At 37.3% G+C, this 21,072-nt stretch overlaps 2 protein-coding genes and 1 non-coding gene across 5 annotated transcripts; 1 reads left to right on the top strand and 2 right to left on the bottom strand.

The window, feature by feature from the left end:
• Positions 1-15: 15 nt before the first annotated feature.
• LOC113107747 (uncharacterized) lies at positions 16-8,997 on the bottom strand. 3 transcript variants are annotated; one of them, XM_026270445.1, is made up of 18 exons: positions 8,854-8,997; positions 7,791-7,969; positions 7,598-7,693; positions 7,143-7,307; positions 6,973-7,060; positions 6,401-6,897; positions 4,745-5,462; positions 4,174-4,348; positions 3,755-3,912; positions 2,434-2,619; positions 2,273-2,358; positions 2,129-2,191; positions 1,926-2,017; positions 1,771-1,850; positions 1,512-1,600; positions 1,277-1,419; positions 446-548; positions 16-357 (listed from the first exon to the last, which is right to left on the bottom strand). In XM_026270445.1, the coding sequence occupies exons 2-18, from the start codon at positions 7,955-7,957 to the stop codon at positions 153-155; spliced, it is 3,111 nt and encodes a 1,036-aa protein (XP_026126230.1). In that variant the 5' UTR covers positions 7,958-7,969; positions 8,854-8,997; the 3' UTR covers positions 16-152. The 3 variants fall into 3 exon arrangements, with proteins under 3 accessions (XP_026126230.1, XP_026126239.1, XP_026126246.1); XM_026270454.1 differs by having other exon boundaries at positions 7,791-7,964; positions 8,854-8,992; XM_026270461.1 differs by having other exon boundaries at positions 8,939-8,978.
• Positions 8,998-10,529: 1,532 nt separating this feature from the next.
• trnar-ccg (transfer RNA arginine (anticodon CCG)) lies at positions 10,530-10,602 on the top strand. The gene has a single exon. It is a non-coding gene; the product is annotated as a tRNA-Arg (tRNA).
• Positions 10,603-12,958: 2,356 nt separating this feature from the next.
• On the bottom strand, positions 12,959-18,575 carry LOC113082186 (neuronal acetylcholine receptor subunit alpha-9-like). Its single transcript, XM_026254173.1, has 6 exons — positions 18,530-18,575; positions 18,024-18,169; positions 16,353-16,507; positions 16,022-16,205; positions 14,816-15,167; positions 12,959-13,903 (listed from the first exon to the last, which is right to left on the bottom strand). The coding sequence occupies exons 1-6, from the start codon at positions 18,573-18,575 to the stop codon at positions 13,050-13,052; spliced, it is 1,737 nt and encodes a 578-aa protein (XP_026109958.1). The 3' UTR covers positions 12,959-13,049.
• Between the last annotated feature and the right edge of the window lie 2,497 nt (positions 18,576-21,072).

The raw sequence follows: 21,072 nt of genomic DNA, 5'->3' as shown, positions 1-21,072 counted from the left end.
AATAAATTACAATTTTCTTTTTTTTTATAAATGGCATGATTTTATTTTATATATTTTTTTTTTACAGAACTTTAGAATATCGCTCCTTGCCCTGGACTGGTAATTCTAAATATACAGGTCTATCGTTTATGTTAATAAAAATAAAAAAAAATTCACTGAAAGAGCCTGCAGTTCATAAGAGCTTCTGTAGCCGAAGGAAAACTAAGAATCTCCGACTGGAAAGATGTGAGGGCGTTCTTCAGCGTCTTCTGCTGGCTGGTCTGGCCTTTGTTCTTGTATTTCATGTTTAACAGCTTCTCAGCTAGATAGTGTAGCCACAACACGTTGGAATGAGGATTATACGTGGACCAGCAGTTACTAAGAGAGAGAGAGAGAGAGAGAGATGAGAATCAATGGTTTAGAATGAAAGACTTTAAATAACATTGTCTGAGGCTGAAGGACATACTTGTTTTCTTTCTTCATTAGACGGTAGATTTCAAACTGATAATCTCCCTGACCCATAAACAGCTCCTCATCATTAGAGATATCACATGACACCGTCAGTCCATCTGAGAGAGAGACACAGACAAGAGGTTTCAAACATTCTGAGAATTATCCTTTTTATTTGTATCACTGTGATTGATTGTAAAAGTAACGTTAATTTGAACAAATAATGGAAACAAGGTTGCAAATTTAACCTAAAATAAACTTTTAAAAGGACAACTGTCAATTTTTAACATTTGTAAACATGAAGGGGAAAATAAAAGTTCACTGTTCATTGTAAGAATAGAAAAGCTGGATGAAAATGAGTGAGCTTAGCTAGTTTTGGACCAAATATTGATAAGTAGTTTCAAAAATGCAAATCAACAACTTTTATAAGAAATTCAAGAAATTAAAGTTTGCTATAATTAATTCTACAGACTGTCAGTACTGTAATGTTGTATGGTTTCACAGACGAGGCTTAAGCCTGGGCTCAGACTAAAATGCTGAAAAGTCTGAGCTGTGTCAATCTGAAAGAAACTTGCACTGATTGATCTTAACTTACATCAGTGTTTTGGCTCAAGATGCACACCAGTGGTTTGTTTTCTAAGGCATGTTTAAGAAAAACTACTTAAAGGATGGTCTTATCCTGGCTTAGTCTAAGCCCTGTCTGTGAAACCAGGACTTGAGTTGTTAGATCTCAATTGAGAAAGTCAAGGAAGGACCTGAAAATAATCTCTAATATAATTATTAAACGTGGGAACATGGGACAACAAACTAGTTGCAGCAAAAAGATTTGGAGTTTGCCGAGACTGACCGATCTCCAGGCGTGAGAGCGAGTAGTCGATGATGTTGACGTGAACCCCCCGTGTCTCGATGGAATGGACCGTTCCATTTAGGATGAACTCATTGTGCTTGTGCTTGACGTCCTTCACCAGGATGTTTCCCCAGTGAAGATCTCTGAAACCCCAGCACACAACGCTAACATCAGCTTACACTGACAGACAGACAGACAGAGGGTTTACACATGAGGTACATTTACAACACCTCACCTGTGTTCAAAGCTCAGCGCTTGCTCGGCTACAGCCAAAGCGGCAGTGACTTGATGAAGAACGCTCTTGGCCTGGACCAGGGAAGACAGCTGCGACGGTACACACACATAAACTCTTTAAACGCTAGAGCTCAAAGTATAAGAAAACCACACTTCTAATAAACAGCTTTAGATATTACAGTGACTTCTAAAGGAACAGTTCACCTAAAAAAAAAAAAAAAGTCCAAACGGTTTACAAATTAAAAGTGCGCTCGAGGTACCTTTCCGTTCATGTTCTCTAGATCACTCCCTCCAAACTCAAACTCCAGGATTAAAAACAGCTGCTCGTCATCAAAGAAATCTGTGCCATAGAATGAGTACTACATTTATAGACATTAAATATCATAATACAATTAAAAGGCATATCAATTCTTACCAGGTCTGTCGTTCTCAGATCCCTTCTGACGGTCAAACTTGTCCCAGGCTTTGAGCAGAGCGTCCGGATAACATCCACGAACACAATGAAGACTAAAAGATAAAGGAATAGTTCACTCACAAAAGAAAAATCACTTATAACTCTACCCCACACAAATCTCCTCATTTTATATTCAAGCTAGCAGAGAAGTAAAGAAGGCATACTTGTTGAGTCCAATGAAACCGTCTGTCTTGTTGATCTCCTTCATGTTAAGACAGCTCAGCTCTCTGTAATAACATTTAAAGATGCGTTTGAATATCTACACACCATTACGTTCAGATTTTCCTAAACTATGCAAGACATCCTACTTGGAAATGATGATTTCATGGAGGATTTCGCCGAAGGTTTTCTGTTGTTCACCATTGACCTGCTGACTGCCTTCTACTGGGATGATCTATAGATAAAGATAAACAGGTAAATACTACGAGTGTCTGGGATGTGTCCGACAGCAGTTATCACGTGCACATACTTTGAGAGCAACGGTCTTGTTGGAATCGTTGATGGTGGAGAAGACCTCTCCAAACGTCCCTTCTCCGATCTTGCTGCAGAGCTTCATGCGAGCCGGAGGGATGCAGTCACTGAAGGAAAGTGGGCCGCTCTGATGGCATTCCTGATACACTTTTTCTGCATCACTGATATCTTCATCATACGAAGCCTAGACCACAGACAAGGGAGGACGGTCAAAAAAAAGGAGAATAGAGACAAAGAGAAATCATTGAGATGATCTGTAATGAAATCTGGAACAAAGAGATAAGAATCATCTCTAGTTCTGTTAGATGTATTACCACATGTGACCCTTGACCTTTAGATTGAGATGTATACATCAACTTAAAGCGGAATAAATCATCTTTTCATTGATGTGTGGTTTGTTGGGAGGACAATATTTGTCTGAGATGCAACTATTTGAAAATCTGGAATCTGAGAGAGCAAAAAAAAAAATCTAAATATTGAGAAAATCATCTTTAAAGTTGTCCAAATGAAGTTCTTAAAAAAAGCAAATTACTAATCAAAAATTAAGTTTTGATATATAAACAGTAGAACATTTATAAACTATCTTCATGGAACATGATCTTTACTTAATATCCTAATGATTTTCGGCATAAAAGAATGGGTCGATAATTTTGACCCTTAAAATGTATTTTTGGCTATTGCTACAAATACACCCCAGAGATTCAAGACTGCTTTTGTGCTCCAGGGTCACATATTACAATAACATTTTATTGAAGACATTAATTTAATTTAAAAAGAACAGTATTTATATCAAATAGAAATCTTTTGTAACAAAAGCTTTCAAACGTTTGGGGAAAATATTTTTATTCAGCAAAGAGGTGTTAAATTGATTTAAAAAAAAAAAAAAAAAAAAAGTCAGTGCAGACTTAAATTGTTACAAAATATTTCTATTCTGAATAAATGCTGTTCTTTTTTTTTAATTTATATTAGAATCCAGAAAAAAAGCATCAAAGGTTCCAAAAGTATGTCTGTATGTGTATGTATATTAAGCAGCACATCTGTTTCCAACACTGATAATAAATCAGAATGATTTCTGAAGATCATGTGACACAAGACAGAAATAAATTATTTTTTAAAGTGCATTACAATACAAAAACTATATTTTAAATTGTAATAATATTTTCACAATATTACTGTTTTTTTCTGTATTTTTTTTTCCTGATTTGATGACCATAAGAGAGAGAGAAAAACATTATAAATCTTACTGATCCCAAACCTCCTCGAGTTAAACTAGACCTTTAGCAAAAAACCTGTTCATTAGTGTTGAGTGTAGTCTTTACCATGGGGGTGTTGATGGTGGAGCGGAGCAAGCGTGAAGCTGGGAATCTGGACGGTGTACAGAAAGGGGAAGCAAACAGGTCTAGACTGTGGTCAGGTGGAAATACAGCACCTGGGGACTTCAGATGAGCCTGAACCAAGCGGCGAGGGGTGGCAAATGCTGTGGGACACACACACACACACATTCAGGTGTTTATACATAACGAGAGCTTTTAGGAAAAGTGACAAGCACTGAAGACCATTTTACATGCTTTTAAGTTGTCAGAAGGAGAGCGCTATCAAAACAAAGGTGGCACTAAATGCTGGCCAGCTGTCATTTAACATGTCAAATGCCCCTTTAGCTCTTAGATATGCAAACGAAGAGTAGTTTGGTGTATGAATCGTAGACTACTGGCTTATCCGGTCTGCTGCAGACACATACCAGTCTTCTTCTTATGCAGGGACAGTGCTGCCTTTAGTCGGCCCCAGGAGTGTGTCGTGAGTGTGTCGGGAGTAAAGTTGGTCAGAATGGAAGACAGATTCATTTGCTCCATCCTGAGAGGCGTTACAGCCAGACCGATCCCACTGGTGCCCTGCAGCCAGCCACATGCTGAGTCCTGCATGAACACACAGAGAAGACAAGCAAGCGGATTAAACATTCAATCCTTCCATTTAACTCCAATTCAATCAGTTACAACAACTAAGTGGCATTTAGCAAAAAAAAAAAAAAAAATCCTCAGAATTTAAGGTTGGAAATCGCCTAAAGTAAACAAAAATATATAATATACTACCTGCTTAACTAATAATTAATGTGCCTTGACCCATGCATACATTTCGTAATAGATATCTGAAATGTGCATCTCAAAAAAACAAATTGTAAAACGTAAAAACCATATATATATATATATATAAAAAAAAAAAAAAAAAAAAACCTTCATCTACTTGTCAAAGAGTGTAAGTGACTATTAGCTACAGTAAAATGAGCACAGGAGTGTATGACAGTGACAACTGACCCCTACAGAAGACATGCTGCCCCAGTCTCCTGACACCGTCTTTATCCGTCCGTCCTTTTTCCTCCGCTTTTCATTGAATTCTCCAGCGCCCCTCTTTGACCAGCGGCTGACATTAAGTCCACTCACACAAACTTTGCGGCCGGTGCCAGTACCAGACCCAGTGCGTTCTTTAGGCACAGCAGGAGGACGTGTTTTGCTATAAGCTGCAGAGGCAGACGGAGAGACCGGAGGGGGTCGGGATGATGCAGACGAGTGTTGAACATCTCCTTCAGGGTTTCTGGGAGTCTGGGAGCTGGTTGGGATGACGTTCCCCGTCTCTTTGAGAGGTGGAGAGGATGCACTGTCCCTGTGGCAGGGCGCTTCTGCTGCCCTCTGGTGGACAGAAGGATACGCATCCAAGTCCAGACGGGGAACGCTGACAGCGAGGGAAGATAACAGACATTCAGCCTTAAGACGCCCAATAAGAGACTGCTTTGAACAAACAGCTCCAGCAAAAGGGGAAGTGGACGGAGACTTTGAGGAGAGGTAGAGTGATGGTTTGGATAGAGAGGAGCAGCTGGATGATACAGTTATATAGGTTTGGCTGTTTGCTGCCACAGACGACTGCAAACAATCAGAGGAGATTTTCTTTTCTCGTTCCCTGACGCAGCTTTGCACCAACAGATGATCCGAGACGTCTATTTTTTTTAGATTTACGGCTACATCCACAGTGCGACACCTATATATCAAACAAAACAACGGGAACTTATTTAAATATTCATTCTTTTTAAATATTTTAAAGACCAACTGTAATTTATTAATATGCAAGAAGAGATCTCATCAGAGTCAGAGAGTGCGTTCTGACCTTCTGACCTGAAATCATGGAAAATCATGAAAAAATCTTTATTCATTTTCAAGAAGAGTGTTCAAAAGATAACATCCATTCTATTTTTTTTTTTTAAAAGGGTCTAAAAGTGTTTTGGATATATAAAAAAACAATAGATTATCCTTTTTGGATGCATTAACCAGGGTTCTCGTAGCATGTGTTTTTTGAGGTTGAATTGAAATCAAATACTGCCATACTGAGCCTTAATACTTCTGAATGTGATGTCTACTTTATAAATATTGAGAAAATTATGTAAAAAGATGTTTCGGGTCACTTAAACCATTTATGCAAATGAAGGCGCCCTTAAATGGTCAGTAATGGGGTTGGATGCTCATTTAGTGGAGAACATTGGTACTGCGCCCAAACAAACTCACTGAAAGCTCATTTTTTGAGATATCAACCTCAAATTTGGAATATAACTTGTTCAGAATTAAGATTTTCTAGCAGTTTTAGAGTAAAACATGTTTTGTAAAATATGAATCTTATATAAAATATTTTTTTTTTAAATATTTTCATAAACATAACTTTTTTGTTATATAATCATTATAACTTTTTCACTTCTACAATAACCTGCCAAGAGTCTGTTTTGAAAAAAGACCAACCTTAAGTCTGTGGCACTGTTTATAACCATTCAAGCTGGAAATGTCATTACACACAGGTTTCCAAACTTTTGACTGGTCATGTAAACGTTTTCGGCCAAAAAAAATCTCTTCTAATAATAATAAAAAATTAATAATCATAAATCACAAGTGTAAGAGTTTTCACTTTGTGAATAAAGAGGCATTACTCACCTCTTCTTTAACTCATCTGCTAAAGATTCTAGATGTGACTGTCTTGAAACGCATCCAGGATTTCCTTTTTTATCCCTCTCTCCATCCCCAGCTCTCTCTTCCACAACTGCATCCCTCTGCTCCATCACTCTCTCTCCGGAGGATATGCCTGGGTTTGTGAGCTGATGACTTCTGTTGTCACACGCTTTCATATTCTTCAGATTATGAAGGCTGTAGTTGTTTTCTGCAGGCTGGTGAAGTTCATCAAAGCTGAGGGAGGAGATCTCACTGATGGAGGGCTCTGGTAAGGTTTGGAGCCGTCTGCAGACCAGAGAAGGTGTGCTCGACAGCAGAGGACGTTTACTTGGGAGCTGCTGGTCATCGCTGTCATTGAACGAGACCTCAGCCAGAGCCACGCGGTTCTTGAGAGCAGCGTGATTATTGGAGCCAATGTGAAGCGGCTTCCGTTTGTTTTGGGGGAATTGAGGAAGGAAGTCTTCTAAGGAATCATCAACAGACTAGAGGGAAAGAAAAATATGTTTTAATGACAATCCAATAGAAACCAAGAACCCCCCTAGCAGACTGTTACTTACGATCGGCTTGGTTTGGATGGGTGCCGGTGGTCTTCTGCGATGTGTGACGAACTTAGGCAAACATTGAGCGCCGAACACTTTCTCAGCACTACACAGATACAAAACAATATTTCACTCATGCGAAATCAAGTAGCAGTGATTTTTTAAACTAAATGTATAACAAGCCTCACCCAGCACATTCACCAGCAGACGTTTTCGGACGAATTCTATTCTTTATCATACAGGAGTCATCCTCATTTTCACTGCTGCTGAGAATGATTTGTTTATTTGTTTTAGCCGTTCGAGTCTTCCTCACAGCTGTAGTCCTTACTGATGGTTTTGCATTTGTCTTCTTTCTGCAGAAACAAAGCCATACGGTACAGTGAAGGTAAACACTGTTAACTAACTGTTATATAAGACTTTAGACTCAAATTCGTAATTACTGCTTATTTATAGTTAGTAAGGTAGTTGTTAAATTTCGGTATGGGATGGATTAAAGGATCTAAAATATGCTCATGCAGAATAAGCCACTAATACACAGCCAATATTCAAGCAAGTTTAATGTATTCTCTGTGGATATTTCATCTGTTCTGCACAATGTTAGTGAACTGTGTGTTCTACTGTGTTGTTTTGCCACAGTCCAGACCTGAACAATGAGGATGGTGCGTAGTTTTCCTCGTTCTCTTTTATAGCAGTCATGCCTTTGCTCTTGGCAGGACGGGAGGCTCTTTCTCTTATTCTCCTATTCACAGACAAATGAACTGTCACTGACAATATCAGCTTCCCTATAGAAAATTTAAACCACAGTTAAGGATTAAATGCATGCATGTGTGTTTTACCGTTTCTTGGGTTGTGTGGTCTCTGTTATGGACTGATCGGATGAAAGTGTGCTTGAAAACGAGAAAGCTGCTTTCTTCAGGTCAGGAGAGAACCACGGCTCCACCTTTCGCATTCTTTTACTGTACGTCTTGATAAACAACGGCCCATTTCTTCCTCTTGCATTCATCTTGGAGCTTTACTACACACAGAGTAGAATTAAACAATTATTATAAAATAAACGTAAAGGCAAGATCATGTTTTCAAATGTGGAAAAAAAAGGAACTTCAAAATGCAATGTTGTGAAATAAGTATAATTCCTTTGTTTTATTAGTAACAGTTTATTTCTAATGTTAGTTACACTTTACAACAAGGTTTCATTTTTAAGTTAGCACGTACTAATAACGAACAATACTTTAGATACTATTAATTTCAATATTTACTAATACTTAAAGATCAGTTCAGAATAATCAATGCACTGTAAACTAATATAAACATGAAAAGTTTATTAAACAAAGGCTGTAAAACTAATGTTAACAAATTAAACCTGGCATATTGACAGAATTTTTTATTAATATGCATTGTCCATGTAATAAATAAAAAAAAGAGGAGATAATCTAAAAATCTCTTCATGTAAACAAAAATAAAGTGGCATTATTTAACTGAGATGCCTAGATGGTTTAGGCTTATTCGTAATATTAATCTTCTAGATGAGTGTAGCTGAAAGTGATCATTAATTCAGGATCCCCTGAAAAAGTTTGTATGCTAATACCAAAACAAACATCCTAAACCTAACCCCAGGCGCTAAAAATCAACACGAGCTAACGATGAACTTGAACTAAACACCAAACGGTTTCAAATATACACATTTGGAGAACAAACTGTTTTCGGTTACTGAAAATAACAATGTAAATTAAATTAAAAAAAATGTTAGTGAAATTTTAAAAGTCGAAATGATAACTTCATTATCGAGATAAAACGCTAAAAGCTAAACGCTAACTTTTGTAACGTTACAGGAAACATCTGCACTACGATGCGCATGTTTTAAAAAATGAAAAGCGTTAATATGATGCCAACTGATTGTACCTCTACAGCGTGTTATTGACATGCAGAGCTCTTCTCGGGATCATTAATAACTGTATGAATGTCAAATATGAACAGAACTGATCACCATTACAACAAACCGCTTCGCGTTCAAACTGAGAAGAGTCGCTCGCTGATTGGAGATTCTTCTTCTTCGTGTTTAACGGCCGCTCACAACTTTGGGTCATTACCGCCACCTACTGAACACCAGCAACTCTTCCACTGTTGGGTCGTAGTGACATCTACTCTTTTTATTTCTGTCGTAATTTAGTAACTGTAGGAACTGTAATTCCTTGAAAAAAAAATCGATTTAACAGTTGTTTCCGCCTATTTAAAGAGTAAGGCATTGCAGTAACAGTACAGCAAACATGCATTTTTTGAGGAAAACCCATAATGTTTTAAAACCTTTTGAAGTATGAAATATCAAAAATATGTAATAAATTAATTTAACATCAAAGACAGACCTATTGTATTGTAATTATAACTACACAACCTAACCCTAACCATACCCCTTCAATAAAAATAAAAAATTACTGTAGAGATAGGCCTACATTAAAAATAAAAAACTGGGGAAACAAACAACAATGCTTGACACTTACTTTTTCCCCAAAGAGTACATGTGCTCATAAGCTGAAAATGTAAAAGCCCATTAAAAAAAATCTTTATGGGCACAATGCAGATTTTTCAGATAATATGTTTGGAATGTGTTATTAATGCAGCTTAGCCATTAAGAATCCTTCAGACCTGATGGCGCATGTGCTCTCTCTCAGGCTAAGATAATGCAAACTTGTATTTACATTTGGCCTAATGGATAAGGCATCAGCTCTCAGAGCTGGGGTTTTTGGGTTAAATTCCCACCTGGATCATATTTGGTGATTTATCTTCAAGATGGCTTTGAAAGAAAATGCAGGATGATTCTATCACTTTAGCATAGCCATCATGAATTCTACTGGAAGACAAAGTGACATGACATACAGCCAAGGCTGAATTCATGCTCTGCGTTTAACCCATCCAAAGTGCACACACACTGATGGTGCATCTGCTTTCTCATGTTAAGACTATTAGAGTGGCCTAATGGATAAGATGTTAGTCTTCAGAGCTGGGGTTAGGGTTTCAAATCCCATCTCGTTTCCTTTGGTTACTTGGCTTTGCAAGAAATTCCTGTATGCTTCTATCAATGCGGCATTGCAATTGGAAATGTAAATTTGTTTAACTCTGGTAGTTTTGTGTGCATCAGACTGTCAGAATACACATTTGGCCTGACCGTGCATGGACGCGCAAAGACAGTGCTTTATCCTCTGGAGTTGGCTACTGTGTGTTGTCTTTGGTGAGTTATCTTTAAGTTGGCTGTGAAAGAAATCCCAGGATGATTCTGTCAATGCAGCACAGCCATGAAGAATCCTATTGGACTGATGGTGCATGTGCTCTCTCAGGTTAAGACAACACAAAGCACTCTTTGAAGTGGAACAGTGGTCTAATGGATAAGGCGTCAACCTCCTATACTTGGGATTTTGACTTATGAGTAAGATGTCATTTTTCAGTGTTTGGTGTTGTGGGTTCAAGTCCCACTTGCTTTGCTTTTGGGAAGAAATTCCAGGATGCTTCTTTCAAAACAGCATAGCCATAGGTACAGAAAGGTGGAATTACCATATTTCTTGCATTAATCTCTCGGTATATGTGGCCCAGTGGCCTAATGGATAAGGCGTCAGCCTCCGGAGCTGGAGATTGTGGGTTCAAGTCCCATCTGGGTCATCCATGGTGGGCTACTTTTAAGAAGAAATTCCAGAATGCTTTTTCAAAGCAGCAGCGCACAGCCATGGCAAGTGGAGATATAGTTTGCATATAAGCTCTTGACAGTTTTGTGTGCGTTATACTGTCAGTAAGCACATCTGTCCTGAATGTGCATGTACTCAGGCTGAGAATATATACAAAGCATAAACTGTTATTGAAATGCACGGGTATTTCATATTTTATTTATTTATTTCATTTATCTTCCAATAAAATAACAATGAAATGAAAATATGACAAAGTCACTGGATTTCTCATGAAATGCCATATTAAATATATATTCATAGAAGCAATTGGAAATCTTTTTTTTTGGCAATAATATGCCACAAATGCTGTTGACTGAGTCAACTTAAATTGAACCTGGACTGACACATTGTAATACCTGATACCAGATGAGATATTTTGTAATGGGTACGCCTGTTTTTGAACTTTTCTATTTATTTATTTATTGCAGGTTTTCTCAGAGCACCAGTTGAAATGTTCAAGAACTTACCTGCACGTGCATTTATTCCAATCCTATCTACACCAACTTTTCTGCTTTTGTATCGATAGCTGACTACTACCATGCTCAGAGTATATTGGCAAAAAAAAAAAAAAACTATATAAAACTTACATCACAACTTGCTAAAATTGTAAATGGTTTGTCATTGCCGGGCTGCATTGACTGTGCAAGAAATTCCAGGTTGATTATTTCAAATCAATGCCTCGTTCATGAAAAATGCAAAAATAAATATAGATAATATATAAATAGTCTTTAGATCAATAAATTAATATTCTAAAATGTTTGTCAAGCAAACAATTAACAGTAATATACACTCAAAGTGTGCTGTAATATTACAGAAATGTAATGATTCTGACATTTATCTCCACACTGCAATCTCAGATGGCAAGACATTGATTCATTATTTAGGATTTGTTCAAATATTGGTGTCTGGGATGCTGTTAGTCTGGAGACTACACATACTGTGAGTTTAGATCAATGTGTGATTAGAATAAATAAAGTGCTCATAAATGGCTGTTGAGATACTCTCAGTTGAAATGAGTATGTCTTTGACCCAGAAAAACTATTTTCCTTATGTTACGGCGTAATAAGAAGACAGAGGTCAAGGCCAGCACCTGTTCAAGTCTTTGCATCAATCAAGATTTTAGCTGTTCGTTTTCATGCTTTTTTAGTACTTTTTTAGTTTTCAAGGCTTGGTTTAGTACTTACCCAGGTGAATTAATTGATATGTCTCCATATAATCAGGTTTTAGTAGGCAGTCTGAGGTGACAGTGTTTATTTTTACTCACTTTACAGCACATCAAAGAAATTAGTTACTACAAGAAAATATATTTCTGTGATGAGATAATATGTTAGCACTGTTCAAGTTTTGCACTGTATTTATGTGTGGTCGACATTCTAGACTGGTCTATTTATGCATTTTTAATGTGCATTAGTGTGGATGTCTGTCCATGTGCATGTGCAGGGTTAATTGTGCATTATTAATGTGTGTCCGTACCAGACAAAGATTGTGTTACTCTACACATACACATGTGGGAACAAGTCTACGCCTGAAATATTAATGCCATTTATTTAACTGTTACAACCAGGGAATCTTCTTCAGTGGAAAGAACAAATTAAACAATGAAGAAAGTGAGAGAGTCGTGCAGTAACTGTAGACCACATATTAAGCTGAATGTAGAACATGAACCAATTTGCCAACAAATACAGGATTATAGGAATTACTGTTTGAAAAAATATGTAAGAATCAGTAACTAACTGTTCTTTTGACACATATAGTGTTACCAAATATGTAATCGATTGATTGCTTCTTTAACTCTTTCCCCGCCATTGATGGAATTTTCTGGCTTGCCATGTTTTCACTGTTATACAGTAGGAGGCGCTATTACACATCTTCTGAAAAAATCCCTGAATCAAAACATGGTGAAGAAGAACCAGAAACAACAATTGCATATGTAAAAAACATGATCATCAATCATTAAATGGCGTTTAAATCAAAACTGCCTAATGTTACCGAATTAAATGTTAATCTAGGAAGTGTTTCACGGCTGTGAAGCTTCGGTTGTGTGTTGATGGAAGCTTTCTGCTCCATCTATGTTTTAAACATCTATCTGAATTCCTGACGAAATTTTTTTTTAATAATCAGCTTTTTGTAAAAAAAAAAGTTGCTTTTTGATGAAAGGTGCTGATAAAAAAAAGGATGCATGAAGCTACAATTAAACTTTTTTTTGCTTGTTCAAAGCAAAGGCTCTATTCTTTCTTGTGACATTTTGCATGTTCAGATATTCAAAAAAGAAAATATTCTGGGGGCCATGACATTTTTGCAAAAATGATCAAAATTGATGTGGGTGGCTGACAACTTAAAAAAAAAAAAAACGCTGGTGGGGAAAGAGTTAAGGTGTAAACGGCTCTAGGTTGCCTTGGCCATGACAAGGATACTCATGAGGAAGACCATGATGAAAAACACCCACATGAAGAATCTGTCCATCACCTTGGCTACCTTCTTCCACTCGGCCCCTTTGGCCTGGTGTCCCCTCTGCTCTCTGAAACAGTTAGCTATGTACTCAATGTTTCGCACCACTTTCTGATGTTGGCCACAGGCGCATACAGATCCTGGGCCACTGGTGGTCTTATTGTAACCATCTGCTCCAAAGGGTTTGCCGTAGCTATTATCGTGTTGATAGGCGACTCCACTGAGATAGCCATTCCCGGGATCATAGGTGTATCCATTAAGTTTTTCCGGAATAGAGATTTCGCTATCTTTGAGTTTCTCCTGGCTTGTTAGCGGGAGCTTTTCGCTTCCATCTCGACCAATGTAGTGTGTGTATTTTGGATGTCGGACAGGGGAATTTGAAGATGAGCGCGTCCTCCTTTGCTGGTCAGGCCTATGATGCCGATGGGCACTGTTGTTTTGACGGTACCCATTCCCACGCCGGTGATCTCTGTGGCTGAAGCCGTTAAACTGCCTTTGGTTGCTCTCATCATGGTGACAGTCTCTATAAAATCCTTTGTCTAAATACCCGTCTCTCTCCAAGCTAGTCAGTGGGTCTTCAGGGAACAACGGGCCTTGGTCGCTTTCCGCTGTGGTGCAGTTCTCTCCTACCTCATACACAAAGAAGATCTTTGACATGTAGTCTATTATCAGGACTTTGGCCCAATGGGGCACAGGTTTGGCTTCCGCTCCACAGAAGTGTATATTCATGATAAAGATAGTCAAAGAGGTAGAGGCTGTTATCATGGTCATAGTTGCAATGTAGTATTTTCCTACAGGAAAGACACAAAGAAGGGATAGATAGTAAAGAGGCTATACGATCACACAATCAGAGGTTGAGCCTGACAATCATATGCACTCGAAAAGTACTGTCTGTATATCCACTTTTCAATGACAATATAGCTTTTTTTTTTTTTGCATGATTTTGCATTATTATATATTTATATAAATATATATAAATATAATCATACAATCAATTTCCAATGGAGAGTCATATTAAATCATATTGACAGTGCTGGGTAGTTACATTAATTTATTTTGGTTACTTATTACATTACACATTTTAGGTAATATAATCCGATTACTTTTAGATTTCTTTTGACCTAACTTGCTTATAACATAGTTTGAAATAGGATAATATTGTACCATATTGATAAAAAAAAAAGAATCATAGAAAGAAAATATATTCTGTTTGTTACAACATTAAATGCATTAAACATTACATCACATTACGTCAAGGTTTCCCAAACTGGGGTTCATGAATTTTTATTTATTTATTTTTTTAAGAAATGCTTATAAATCAAATCATAACAATGCAAAAAGTCTAACCAACATTTTAGAAATAACGTGAATTTGAGCAGTTTAATGTGTTTGCAACGTAATGCAATTGTAATATGTAATACAAAGTAACTGTAGTTGCATTGTGAGTGTTTCAAAATGTAATATGATCTAATCGCAAGCACTTAATTTTTTTAATCTGATTACGTAATCCAGATTACATGTTATTAGTTGCTACCTAGTAGCACTTACTAAATACTCTTGTTTCACTTCACAGACGAGTTGATAGTTATAGCAACTTCCACTAGAGGGCCAACAGAGCCACTATAGTGACATATGGTTATCACTTTTGTGTCTACAGCCAGAGAGCAATTAAAATGAACTGTTCTGCTCTACTGTAAACTCACCAATTAGAGGAACGCTTTCTGAAGGCGGCATACTCTCAGCCACCATCAGCTGAAACACAGTCAGAGCCAGCAGCACCGTCACCCCCAGCGAGACCTTCTCCCCAGAATCAGCTGGCAGGTAGAAGCCCAGCGGAGCCAGGAAAGAGATGAGGAAACACGGCAGGAGGAGGTTGAAGATGTAGAAGGAAGAACGCCGCTTGAGCAGGACTGTGTATGTTATGTCAGGGTATGGGTCCGAGCAGCAGCCGTACATTATGACGTTCTTAACGGCTGGCATGCCATGACACTCCCATTCCACATTTTCCACAAAGTCTGAAAGGTCTCCACCCTCCATGCCCATAGCGATGTCCACCTGGGGTTACAGTGGACATGATGGGACTTTGAGTACGGGAAAACTCTCTCTTTTATATGCAAATATATTTTTCTTCTTTAAAGGTTCAGTTTCTTTGTATGCTTTTTATGAGCAGTTGAAATGAGGTTCCCATGCATGAAGACTTGTTTTATACAATTGTTAATATTCTTCCTTGCTTTGTGTTTGTATATATTCTGATTTCACTTCATAATCTGTTGATGTTGGGTTTCTGTAGTTCACCCACAAATTACATTTCTGCCATTAGTAATTCACCCTTATGGAAGCCACCGAACAAAACATTTTTAATTGTGACTTTTTTTCTCACAATTCAGAATTTTATTTCTCAGAATTGGGTGATATAAACTCTCAGTTGTGAGAAAATGTTTATCTTGCACGTGCAAGTTTATATCTCAAATTTGACTTCTTTTCTCAGAATTTTGAGATATGAACTTGCAAATTATGAATCCAATTCTGAGAAAAAAGACAGTCGTGAGAAAAATAGTCAGACTTGTTAAGGGGAAAAGTCGCATTTTATTTTTCATTCTGTGTCTGAAATAGATGCATACTTTTTTTTTTAACCAACATCCTTCAAAATATCTAAAGATAGCGTTCAACAGCTGAAAGATATTCATCCATGTTTTGTTTTTTCTAATAATGACAGAAGTTTCGTTTTTGGGTGAACAACAGTTGACTAATTGAATTCAAATGTGTTACAAATGCACCTGTTCATACCTTCAGATTGTGAGTTACATTGATACATTGTGTCATAACAGTGTGTATTCAGATATAAAAAGCTATTATTTAGGCAAAACAAGAATGCATATAGTTGCAGTACACCTGTCCAGTGCATATACCTGGTTGCCATTGTAGGTCCAGGAGCCAAAGGTCAGGTTGCACTCCTGACTATCAAAGGGGAAATAAGAGACGTCCACCCTACAGGAACTCTTAGTGATGGCAGGGGAGTCCCAAGTGATCTCACCATCATACCTCAACACCACATTCGTGTCTGGGGGTCCCGAGGAGTCCTCCTCATCCGCACTGAGCAAAAAATGAAAATAGAGAGCAATAATTCAGTCTTCTTTGTGTCTATCAATCGAATCTGAGCATGCTGTCTAAATGAGAATGTTTAAATTCCACATTATTTTTTCCTGTTTTATGCACGGTATTGTATGTATATGTATTCACTTGTTATACAGAACGATGTCTGGTCTCCAAACGAGGTTGCCGGGTATTCGGATGACCTCAAGTCCGTCATACTCGTCTTTATCCCAGCTCAGATAAGCATCATGCCAGATCTGACGCACCCAGAGGTATGTGGTCAGCACCTGGTTCCTTTCATCCTGGCACAAAGAGTCGAGCACAAACAGTCATTTACAGACACACACCAGCCAAATCATACCACACTATAAAATCTAATATGGTTTGTTAAGAACATGTATTCAGTCGCACGGGGTCTTGCTCTGTTGTCGTTGTACATGAAACACTTTCTCACAACAATGAAGAATGAGAGCGAAGAAAGTCTGAACCCTTAGGCTGCACTTAATGCCTTCTACATATCACATCTCATTGGTTAAAAGTACTCCTTGGGTTCAGTAAATTAATATTTGATTGGGTTTGATCAGGGTGGAAATCTTTCTGGAACGCAGATAAACAATGTCTTATATAACCATCATCCACAGACACTGGACATAAAACCACACAAGTGCAGTAACCGCAGGTAAACAATGTTTTGAAGTATTACAATAGTGCATAACAGTGAATGTGTGTCTGAAACCATGCTGAAAATCTTCTGGAAATAAACACATATTTTTAGAGTTTGAAAATGTAAAGCAAATAAATGGTATGGCATAAGATGAAAAAAGATTCTGCATTAGTTTTAGTCAAATAGTCAAATAATCTAACTTGTGAGATTGTGTGTAAAGTCAGATGTTATTGAGTTAAAATTTGCTAAACCAGTGTTTTACTTAAATTGCTACACTATGCACACACAGACACACATACACACACACAAACACACATTCTTATTCTGCTTATTTTAATAAGTAGAAAATATCTAAAAACTATTATGAGTAACACAAATCTTATTAGTAGGTTACTTCATCACACATGCACTGAATAAACACTTTGAAAGGAGGATAAACAAGATCAGCAGTGGCACACTTTGTAGATAGTGTTATACATTAGTCACACTATACATACACACATATAATGTTTACAGTGTCACAGGATACAGAGGGTTAATGAGAAGAGGATCCACACAACCTAGACACCTAGAGTTAATAGCTGCAATGGATAACTCGCATTTATTTGTACAGAAATCATTTTTCTCCACTGATGCATTCTTCAAAGTGGCTGTGTATTCATTTTGATTAATGAATTGTTTATGTAAACAGCAGAAAATGTCCAATGTAAAATCTGTGCTAAAGCAAAAACATGCAATGCATGCTTCACCAGTGAGAACATGCTTTTTTAAAGGCTAGGCACCATTAGCAAATGCTTCCGATACATTCATTAGTAGTTCACTGTTGCTATTTAAGCACTCTGCACCCTGAATGAGTGTGAATTTAAAATAGGCATGCATTTTCAAAGATTAAAAGTTCGGGGCAATTGTGCAATCTTTGTGGTTTCAGCATTAAGTCGCCGAAGTATGATCAGAACATACATGTGCAATGCCACATCAAGGCCAGTCGGACAGTGTGTGGGTGTATTGCTGGTGAGATATACTGTATGCCCAACCAACAGAAGTGATCTCAAACCCACTGTTTCTGCAGAAGCTCTGATGCATGTAGCTGTAACCTCATTCTGTTATCATTCAGTGAAAGCATGAGGTTAAATAGGTGCGTGTTTAGTGCTCACCATGTCTTTGATCTGTGACAGTGTGATCTGTAGAGTCACATTAAGGGTTTTGTCTGTGTCCTCCACAGGCCGTAAAGCGTTAGAATAGTTCTCCATCAGGTCGTTCAGCAGTTTTTGAGCAAAACGACCCTGAGCAGAGAAAACAACTACAGAGGAAAATATAATTATGTAGTTGTTTAAAATAAAATAATAGAGATACAGCTTTAAAATAATGCATATGTAGAAATACAAACAATAATCCTTATGTAGTGTATATATATATATATATATATATATATATATATATATATATATATATATATATATATACTATGTATGTGTACTATATATATATATATGCATGTATGTTTATAGTTAGTTCAAGATATATTCTCAGAAAATCTCTTATTTGACACAATTTTGCTTATCAAACAAATTAATTGTTCATCTATTTTACAGAAAAACTAGGCAAAATTCTGATTATGTAAATTCTTTTAGCATCAACATTAAAAGGAGCATGGACTTACCATTTAGCAACATGCTAATGTGAATCACAAGAAATATGATCTTCATTTTTTAGAAGAATGGTAAAAAATCGAATAAAATCTGCCAGTTATTGTGTGCTGTTGCTGCTCATTTGCGGTCCATGGTCATAAGAGACTTGCTGCAGAGGAGGAAAGAGAAGTTGTTAGGAGTCCCATAGCGAGGTGAATGTTGAGAGCAGTGTGTCAGGTACAACACCGAAGGCCTGAATGTCATTCTGACTGTTTCTCTGGAACAAGAGCTGAGGTATCACATAACACACACACACACACACACACACACACACACACACACACACACACACACACACACACACACACACACACACACACACACACTTCTTGAAACTGTGGAAATATTCAAGTGTGTGTTTAATATTGGGGTTCTTCTGTTCTTTCAAAAGCTGAGACTTGTTATGTGTCATCTTCTGCATGCTGGTTATGGATTGTTTGTTGTGACTGTGTGTGATTGAATGTGTTTGTCCTCTCCGTCACAGAGAGAGCGATCTGAAGTGCAGACAGGTCATGTGGGTTGAATGTGACACACAATGAAGTTTAAAGAAAGAAAGGTCTGTCGCTGACACAAGAACATAATGAATATCAAGACGACGGAGAAATTAACATGAGGTATAAAATCCAACACAAATACATTTTGCAGGCATTGAAATGAAACTCATTAAAGAGTGAGAATTAATAATATTGTTCCTGTATTAGTTCACTGGAGAGCTTTTTCAGTGGCTATAAGGCACAGGAATTAAAATTATATAAACTAATACGTGACACATTTAATCAGACTCCATTGAAAGTAGTGCACTGTTTTTTTTAAAATATATTTTACATTAGATTTAGTTTATGTACCAAGGAATTATTTTAGCTAAATCATTAAAAAAAAATCCACCTGCGAATATATAATACACAATATATTCTCTGAATATCTCTTTTGCTTATCAAACATATTAATCTTGTTTTAAAAGATTTAGTTATTTTACCGAAAAACAAGACAAAATACAAAGACAAGACAAAATAATACAAGCATATTTGTTACATATTGATACAATAACATTCCAGTTGTGCTGAAAAATCATATTTTGCAATCTTTAAAGCAGTCCTGGTGTTGCAAGATACCAATATTACTTATTAAAAATGCATTTGTGTGACAAAGCTGAATCAACATATTGTGAACACTTCATAAATGCCTAAAAATTCTCTAAATCTCTATTTATTTATTTGAAAAGTCAATTTGGCACGTAGATGTTTAATAGCATGCCAAATCATGGGATATGTTTTGTCCCATTTGTAAAGAATCAGTATATATAATGTATATTTCTATGCACCTATGGATGTTTCAAACGAATTTCTTTAGATTGTGTCAGACAGCCCCCTCATATTTCCCAGCGCCTACGCAGGAATACAAGCTCACACACACACACACACACACACACAAGGACTGTAGGGTCTGAAATGACGAGAGATGAGAGGAATAAGACAGGAAGTGGTTCTTCTCGAGGCGTCTGTCTATATCTTTCTCTTTCTTTCTCAAGCGTAGGAGCGTTTCATATCCTGTAGTGCACTTTGACATATTACGCTGCAGAACTACATTACCCATAATGCTCCAGTCAAGACAATCATTCTCAGGGATGACTGTATTGGCTAGATGTTGCTTCAAAAGGAAGCCGTTTTAGATAATTGCCATTTCTTCTTCCATTTTTCCGTTCATGTTACACTGCGGCAGAGCAGGTAACTATCTTTAGAGATAAAACCACACAATCAAATGACTCAAAATGACTCAGGTTGGGTATTCTCTTTGTATTTTCTGAAATCAAGGTGATTCTTTCAGTATCATTTTCAGAGGTATCTTCCCTGTCCCACACAATCCTTCCTCTCTGACTCACTGTTGGGCAGATGACACAAAGTGTGGAAAAATCCTAGAGGTTCAAGTGATGGTTTCTTTTACACCCCTGCTTATTTTTGCCAATGTTTTTTGCTCATTTCAGCATCCTGAGGTGCTTAAATGCACATGTGGCTTATCTGATGATGCACAATCTCTTAAGTTTTGGCTTAACTGTCATAAAGAGGTGATTGTGCAAGGCTTTGATGCTTTAAGGGAGGATTGTGTGTGTATGTGTATCAGAGCGCTCGTGTGGTAAGAGAACAGTGCAGGTGTTTCCTGTTGTAAAAAAGAGAACATGTGGTAGGGTCGCATACGACGAATGTGTATATGCATGCATGTATTGATTTTGTGTGTTGTGCAGACCACAGCACTCTGTAAATTGGCCAAATTTGGACTAAGGCATCTCTCGGCAGTCTCTCGTTCACACGTTATAGTTTAAAACCTAGTTCTTTAAAGGTAGAGTTCACCCAAATATTACAATCCTGTCATCATTTCCATGTCATTTCAAAAGCGGACTATTAAAGAATAAGTTAAAGACTATTAAAGAAGCTTTTGTCTGTACAGTTTAAGTTATTGAAGTCCAAAGTAACACTGGACCCCTTTGTTTTTTATTGCATGGACAAAAAACACTGAAATG

This window comes from Carassius auratus, chromosome 1, assembly GCF_003368295.1.
Source record: "Carassius auratus strain Wakin chromosome 1, ASM336829v1, whole genome shotgun sequence".
Classification (NCBI taxonomy): Eukaryota; Metazoa; Chordata; class Actinopteri; order Cypriniformes; family Cyprinidae; genus Carassius; species Carassius auratus.
This window is presented reverse-complemented; position numbering and strand designations above follow the sequence as displayed.